This window comes from Dermacentor silvarum, chromosome 11 (assembly GCF_013339745.2).
Source record: "Dermacentor silvarum isolate Dsil-2018 chromosome 11, BIME_Dsil_1.4, whole genome shotgun sequence".
Taxonomy (NCBI): Eukaryota; Metazoa; Arthropoda; class Arachnida; order Ixodida; family Ixodidae; genus Dermacentor; species Dermacentor silvarum.
Window position 1 is genome coordinate 67,510,972 of NC_051164.1, and position 8,346 is coordinate 67,519,317.

General features: G+C 46.6%; 1 protein-coding gene across 1 annotated transcript; it reads left to right on the forward strand.

Moving 5' to 3' along the window:
* Window positions 1–952: 952 nt before the first annotated feature.
* LOC125941462 (myb/SANT-like DNA-binding domain-containing protein 3) lies at window positions 953–2,776 on the forward strand. The gene is made up of 2 exons (XM_049658742.1): window positions 953–2,433; window positions 2,490–2,776. The coding sequence occupies exons 1-2, from the start codon at window positions 2,166–2,168 to the stop codon at window positions 2,579–2,581; spliced, it is 360 nt and encodes a 119-aa protein (XP_049514699.1). The 5' UTR covers window positions 953–2,165; the 3' UTR covers window positions 2,582–2,776.
* Window positions 2,777–8,346: the final 5,570 nt, after the last annotated feature.

An 8,346-nucleotide genomic window follows, 5' to 3' on the forward strand; every position in this document is an offset into this window, starting at 1 on the left:
CTGTGCGTTGAATCAAACGAGTGGTCACTACATCTCCAAAGGACTTACTTAAGTTTTGCCTACGCCCTGAAGGTTGAATCAGATAGCCAGCATCCATGTCATTCTACCATTCGCGACTTGTCCACGGCCAGGCTGTTCCGTAACCGCCCGGCCACTAGGCCTCCTCTGTCACACCGGTTGGAAGCACTTTCAGAAGAAACAGGCGTCCCTCTTCTAAAGAATGTCCTAATGGCTCCTACTAGGCTTCCACCACCTTGGGAGTGGCAGACCATCCAGTACGATATCTCTTTCGTAGAATTATCAAAATGGGCACCTGAAGCACACATACATTCGCATTTTCTTGAACTTCGGGAGAAGTATTCTTGCAGTGAATTTTATACGGACGCCTCCAAATCGTTTACTGGTGTTGCTTACGCAGCTTTGGGACCGTCTCTTTTAGTGTCCGGGGCACTAAATCCACATACAAGTATTTTTACAGCGGAAGCATACGCAATCCTTTCAGCAGTCAAACACATAAAACAAATGAATATTACAAAAGCAATTGTGTTCACAGACTCATTGAGCGTCGTTAGAGCTCTAATGAGTCTACGAAAACACAAGAATTCAGTTTATAACGAACTGTACAGCTTGATATGCTCAGCTTACAAGGACAACCAAGTAATCATAATATGCTGGGTACCTGGCCATAGAGGCATTAAAGGCAACGTAGCTGCAGACGAAAGTGCCACTTCAGTAGTTTTTGAACATACGAACAGAAACTTAGCCATCCCTTCCACTGACCTAAAGCCTTTCTTGCGCCATGAATTACGAAAATATTGGCAAAGGCAGTGGGATAATCAAGTGCAAAATAAGCTACATGTAATTAAGCCAAGAATTGGGAAATGGATATCCCAGAAAACAACAAGACACAAGGAAGTGCTTCTTTAAGACGGCATAGGTATGTCCTATCCTTAACCTGCAAAGTTTTTAGCAGATGTAAACACGTTACAAGTTATCTGGCCAGGGTATCTGTAGCGCAGCCTCGACTTGCAGGCTGCAGCTGCAGTGCAAAAACATTTTACAGCACGTGGCTCTCAGTCCTTGATTTCAAGGACCTCTTGAGGCAATAGTGCTATTGCATATACTTTATTATGTCACCGCTTTGTAACGAAACCTTTACACTCATAGCTCACATCATTAGTCTTTGTCATTATTTTAACACTCATATATTTTACGCAATTTATAGCGATTTGTTTTAGGCCTCTTTACAGCCACCTTTTATGTACCATTTGCACCCTACTGTCCACTCCATCCATAATACATTCAGAACCCATCACCATGTGTCATGGCGCTCTTTGGCCATAGCTGGCCCTTGCGCCATTAAACACTACACATCATCATACTCGCCTCCCGGCACATGCACACAAAGAGGTCAGCAACCACTGCGACCCGATGCTCCCGAAGAACGTTATTTGTGGAAGGCGGGCTTACTTGCCTCCCGGCACATGCACACAAGGGGGCCAGCAATCACTGCGACCCGCCCGCGACAACCATAGCACGTTGGGGAGACATCCTCCGTTAATCCTTTTGAACGGGTTGCCATACGTCAACCGTAACAAGGGGCGACATTCGTTTCTCTCCTCGTTGAGACAGTCTTCTCCTTAGGACTGGTGAAGGGGGCTTTTAGAATGCGCTGCCACCCTTCGCGCCCCCTCGAGGCTAGGGCCCGTATTCTGAAACGCTCCTCAACTCAGACCATTTCCTTACCTTACGTGAGGAGCCCTTCATGCCTCCTTACCTCAAGGAGCTCCTTCAGGGCTACAGTGTATTCTAAAAGCTTCCTTCAACATTCCTTTGGAAAGGGCCTCCTCAGTAAGGTAACGTGCGTATTTCACGAGTCTTGGTTCGAGGGTAGATGTGAAATATTAATTAAACGTTCACTTTCGAGCTAGATTCAAGCATATGTGTAATATTTTGGTATGCACACCGATAAATATTGACGTGCGCATTGCTATTTTGCTAGGCAGGTGCACATATTGTTCTGCTTTATTTAACTTTCTGCTTTTGCGGCAGGCAAAAATGTTGATCTAGCAACATTGGCGACAACCTTCTGACCATTTCTGACCACGCTTCTGACCAACGCATCATTGTTCTGACAGGTTTTGATAGCCGCGTACGCCAGAAACATGCCCAGGAAGCTGTTTTACTGCGACGACGAAAAGGACCTCGTAAAAGAGCTTGTACGAAAGTACAAGTGGTCAATCAAGAACAAGAAATCCGATACCGTGTCACTGACGAGAAAGTTGAAGGCATGGGAAGCTTTGACTGCCGAGTTCAACAGCACTGAAAATGTGCGGCCGCGCACTGTCGCCCAACTACGGAAGCTATGGGACAACATGAAGCAGCGATGGAAAAAAGAAAAAGCAAAGCAAATAAGGGATGCCATGGCTACAGGTAAGATTGTGCTATATTAGAGTTTGTACTTGTGTTCGAGCCGGTGTCTATCGCAGGAGGTGGGCCGCCGCCGGAACCGATGGATGATCGGCTGTTGCAGATCGAGGCTGCAGTTCCCCATCTATCGGAACGGGTCAACAACGGATGAAAGATGCCAAAGAGCCACAGAGCACAAAGCCAGAATGAGAATGATGGAAGAGGAACATGGATGGAAAAGACAGCAATATGCTGACGAGGAGAAGAAAAGAAGTTATTTGCACAGGATGCAATTGTGGCTTCTGAGGGCTAAACTGAAGGTCTCCTCAAAGAAAGCGGAAGTTCTTGCCAAGCAGCTGGCCGGTGATGAGGCAAACTAGCTCTAAATAAACAAGTATTTCGTGTAATGTTCCATTTGAGCCATTACTCATCAATTATAGATAGAAAACAGGACATACACATTACATAAAACGACGAATGTTTACATGTCCTGTAATAGCACACTAGTGGTGTCATCATGTTATAATGGTCTGTGGTTTGTTCAGTCTATCTCCCCATTCTGGTGAGCTGCAGTGCTCGAAAAGCGTCTCTCAATGAGCCGCCTTCGCAGCTGGTTGCCACGAGGAGTGTGAGCTGGTGCAGGCCCTGGTTCACTTGCTTCTTCTTCTTCATTGCCATTCAACCACAAATCACGCAATTTAGATGCCACATTGTGAAGTGATGCACATGCTGTTATTATTGCACATGTCCTCTCCTTTTTTGTTTGCAGCTTTGTCTTCAGGCAACCAAACCGCCTCTTCCAAACTCTAAATGCTCTCTCTATTGAGTTCCTCGTTTTGATTTGGCTCTTGTATCTGCACAAAAGTACACAAAGTTACAGCAGAATTAGTTTAGATAAATCTGTCGGCCTGTTAGACCACAGATGAGCTTAATTATTCGAACAGCTGTCGTACATTCCCATCAAAACTGTATGTTAAGTAGTGCGTTATAGCACTACATAAAGTGCATGGCAATTTTTGAGCAACATGTAACAAAGGGTACACTTTCCAGCTGCACTGTTTCATGCGCAAAGCACTTTTTTAACTGTATATCCTTTAATTCAAGTGGTGCATGTTCTCTATGGCACTCACCATAAGATACATGTACACCGCCAAACTGCACAGAATCAGTAGAAGTGATGAAATTAAATGTGCATCCTGCCTTTTTTCTGCAGCTGTCTGGGGGTTTTTCAGGGGTGGCATGCTGTACGGCAGACAGGCGTATCCCTGGTCTCCCAGAAGCATCCCAGACACACTTCTCTGCTCGTATGATGTCATCACACGACTGTTTTCAAAAATTCGGCTGTCATGAACAGACCCAGGCCAACCTGCAACAACATCAAAGAACTGGAGCTCGGGTCTTGTCACAGCCTGGAACCGCAATAAAAAAATGAAATGTGATTTTAGGAACACTGCGTACCTCTGCCCACAATAACACTTCAACACAGAATGAAGAAAACATTTGTGACATACATTCATCATCCTCACCCTATGTTTATGTCCACTGCGGAACGAAGGCCTCTCCCCGTGATATTCAATTACCCCTGTCTTGCGCTAGCTGATTTCAATTTATGCCGACAAATTTCCTAATGTCATCACCCCACCTAGTTTTCTGCCGTCCTCGAGTGTGCTTACCTTCTCTTGTTATCCATTATGTAACTCTAATGGTCCACCGATTATCCATCTTATGCATTACATGGCCTGCCCAGCTCCATTTTCTTCTCCTAATGTCAGAATATCGATTATCCCCTTTTCCTCTCTGATCCACACCACTCTCTTCCTGTCTCTTCACATTAGGCCTGATACTTTTCGTTCCATAGATCTTTGTGCGGTTAACCTCCAAGTTACTGCCCCATATGTTAGCACCGGTAGAATGCAATGATTGTACACTTTTCTTTTCAACGACAGTGGTAAGCTCCCAGTCAGGATTTGGCGGTGTCTACTGTGTGTACTCCAGCCCAATTTTATTAAATTTCCTTCTCATGCTCAGTGACAAATTACTTCAGCTATAACACGTTATACGTTAAAATGACACGAATAAAACACGAGAGGAAATTAATACACAGTTCAACAAGACAACAAGAAACACTGCAGACGGGCGCTGGCGCGCCCGTCTGCAGTGTTTCTTGTTGTTTGGATCAACTTACCCAGAAAAACATATTATATCGTTCAAATAAACTTGTGACATACACGATACGCACAGCTACTCATCGTGCAATGGTATTTTAGCTACCTCGACATGTCACTAACGCGCAGAAGTGCGCGGGCGTCAATCAACGAGGTATTTCTTGAAAACAAGTAAAAAATCAAATGCCCACAACTTACCTGCACATTTATCGAGAACACGCCTTTTCGGTTTCTGTACACTTCTGCATTGTCTCCTCCGGAACTGATAATTTGTACGTGCGTGCAGTCGATGCAGCCAGTTACACCCGGAAAGCCAGCGATATTAAAAAATCTTGTCTTCACGGACTTCACTTCTCCACATGTCGGCATGCGCACGTACTTGCGGAACAGTCTCACGCATATTGCTTGCGTCACCTCCCCGATGCTCCAGCTCACAGATGGCTGCGACACGTTTACGAGGTCCCCAACAACAGTCTGCATCGCGCCGGTTGCGTAAAATCGGAGTGTGATGAGGAGCTTCAACACAGGCGGAAGAGGCTCTCCTCTTTTGTCGTCAGTTTTGTTGAGCCGCAGCTCGTTCAGTAGCAGTATAACAGACTGCTTGGAGAAGCGATATCGTGACCGAAATTCTTCATCGCTGTATAGTTCCAAAGGGTTCAACCGATCTCTCAGGTTTCTCGTTGCAGGTTAGGGATAGCGGTACACCTCACCGTACACGAATGTAGCTCGTAGCGCGAATTCCACAAAATTATTGCCATTGCTGGCAGTGAACGAGCCACACACTGCCATTTTTTTTTTGTTCAACTGGCAGCGGCGGCGCGTAAGCCGCGGCACCGAAGCCGCGTAATTGCCGCGGTGCTTCTAGTGCCATCTGTCGGCAAATGAGAGAATTTACAAAGTGCTGCAGAGAAGCGCCCTTTTAGTGCAAGGAGTGAGGCAAGGCGGAACCAAGGTAGCTCCAACGCTACCTTAACTTAAGGGAGCTCCAAGGAAGGCCTCAGTGAGGGCACCTTAGTAAGGAGCGTTCCAGGATATGTTATAAGGCGTCCTCAAGCAGTTGAGGTCTCCTCAGTGAGGTAAGGAGCGTTTCAGAATACGGGCCTAGGAAGCATGAAGGGCTCCTTAAGTAAGGATAGGAAAAAGTTGAGGGAAAGGAACATTTCAGAATTCGGGCTTAAATCGTTTATTGCTAGCTTATGGATCAACTCCAAAAAGCACTCGCGAATACTGTTCTTCGCGACAAATATAGATACCGATAAAAAGAAACTTTGCAGATCCAGATATTATGACCAAAGTTAGAACAGCACGAAGACAAAAACAAGAAAAGAAACTCCTTTCAGCATGTTAAAGAGTCTAATAAACGTAGGAAAGACAATACAACTAAATGGGGTGTCGTGCGAGTAGGATTCAATAGACCCCTTGCAGAAAGCCTAGCAACAGTGTGCCTCTGTATAGCAACGCTGAGGCGGTCAGCAGCGGCGCATCATGGTAAAGGAAAACGCGCCGCTTCTGATCTTCGTTACCTATGTTCTGGCTGCGCGCCTGTCACCTTCTACTTGGGAGGCGGAGAGTTGCGTACATGCGCTACTCTCAATGGAGGAGAGACACGACTGGCAGCACAGCAAATAAGGATTTAATATGTACAGGGACAGTAAAAGCACAAAGCACACAAAACTAGAACCATAATTCACCAAAAATGTTCACTCGAACTTAAACACAAAGCTTAGGCTAAATACAAAACTACCAGCAAATATTCTATTTCGGTTTCAGAGCCTAGCTCCGCCTTAACGTCTCTAAGTCAGTCCTAGCCCTGACTCTTCAAAGTCTGGCCACCCTGGCCCCGGCCTAACAGCGTCGCAAAGCAGAAATAGAGTGAACTAGATGGGGGTAGTGGGTCGAGGGAGAGCGGATAGGGGCAGCGCCGGCGAGGCGAAACACACGGAAATATTCGCGCGCCGTGTGGTGGCGCCACTGCGCCTTTCACCTGAAGCCGCATCCCCGCCGCGCCTTTATTCTATGGCCGCGCGCGTTCGGACCCGCAAACACAGGCCCCGACGTGTTTACCGATTGTAGTTGAACGTGCGTGGTTTTGTTGGTGGCTGGTGCACGTTGAGTTGGCTGATTTACTGAATTATGAGATAGGGAGACTTCGGCGAAAGAACTATTGCTTTGCGCCTGGTTGTAAGACTGGGTACGTCAAAGTGAAAGATGCCCCGAAGTTGTCTCTGTTCAGTGTCCCCGAGGATGAAGAAATGCGCCTGACATGGGAGCGGAATCTGCACCGCAAAGACAAGCCGCTGTATGCCACTGACGCCGTATGCGAGCTTCATTTTGAAGGAAAGTATGTACTGAGAGATTACGTACACGTGATAGAAGGCAAAGAGGTTCGTACACCACGCGGAAACTCTCTCTCTCGACAGACGCCGTGCCCACGAGTCTGCCTAATCTCCCCATGTACCTTTCGAAAAATTCATCGCGCGAACGGCCCACAAGGAAAAGGGCTGCCTTACATCTCCATGGCGGCCAGACAAAAAGGCGGTGCCAGCTGCAAGAGGATGACCTGCAGACCAGTGAAACTGTGGACATAGGTGACGGCGCTGAAAATCGCGCCTTTGTGCTGAGTGAAATTCCCAAACTCCACGGCGACAGGGCTGAGAGTCACTCAACAACATGGCAAGGAGTGTGGACGGTGCAAATGGTACCCCTGATATCATAAATGCACTTCTCAGCGTGAACGACAAAACTCCCAACATTTCTCTAAACAGTGTTGATGAGCTGCTCGCCCAAGGGAGGTTAGAAGAAGCTGAAGAGTCTCTAGCCATAGTAGAAGCTCCCCGTGCTAGCCACTCATCATTAGTATTGGAGAGGAGTGACTCGCGGCTAGTATATTACGTAGCTGGCAACGTAGCAAGAACGTGCGTCCTAAAACTTAACTGTTATTTATGTGAGCGCATCCTCCACGTCAGGCGAACAGAAGCCACACCTGTTAGCCTCAGAGTAAGTACACTGAGCAGTGTGACTGGGGTGGACTTTTGTATCCGTCGCAAGATTTGTACTCATTTATTGAAGCTCTTGAGAACATATTCACAGAATGCTTCAGCATTTTAGAACAGCATCTGCGATCTTGTGGCTCTTGTAAAGAGTAAGTTCTTCTGCTCAAATGGTGTTGGATGCGACGCTCGCAAGGAAGAAGCATGAGAATTGTTTCTTTCTATGTCCTCGCGCTACTCCACTTCTTAGTCAAAGGTATTGACAGCTCGAGGGAAGCGCAAAGCCACGGAGAGCTAAGCACCTTAAGCTGAGCAGGACGACCTAGGGGCCTGATTTTGTTTTGACGCTGCTTTTGTGATCTGAGCGTTAGTCCTGAATAAAATGGTTTCATACCTTCCTTCAGAGCATCTCTCGCTCTCTCTTTTTCTTATTTGTTGCAATCACGATGCCGGAAACGCGCCCCGGCAGTCCCCTTTCGATTTACTGGTACACCCGCGGATTTGTACCTAAAATCCCATGGCTGAGAGCTTTTGAGACAAAAATATTTATTTACACAAAGGTGGTTGCTTGGGCTAGTTTGTAATCCATGGTAAAAAAACGATACCCAGCGCGAAGGACAGGAACTCAGAGAGACGAAACGCACTGCGCTGCGTGTGTGTCGTCTCTCAGCCCTTCTCAATCGCACTGTACATTGTTTTTTACTGTTTATTCACTATAGACAACACTATAGAAATATATTTATTCTCCTTTTGCTGACGTTGTGAGCAATGTAAGCATTCAG

Coding starts and splice junctions, on each gene's coding strand:
- LOC125941462 (XM_049658742.1), top strand. CDS start 2,166: ATGCCCAGGAAGCTGTTTTACTGCGACGACGAAAAGGACCTCGTAAAA. Junction 2,434..2,489: donor AAGGGATGCCATGGCTACAG/GTAAGATTGTGC, acceptor TGTCTATCGCAG/GAGGTGGGCCGCCGCCGGAA.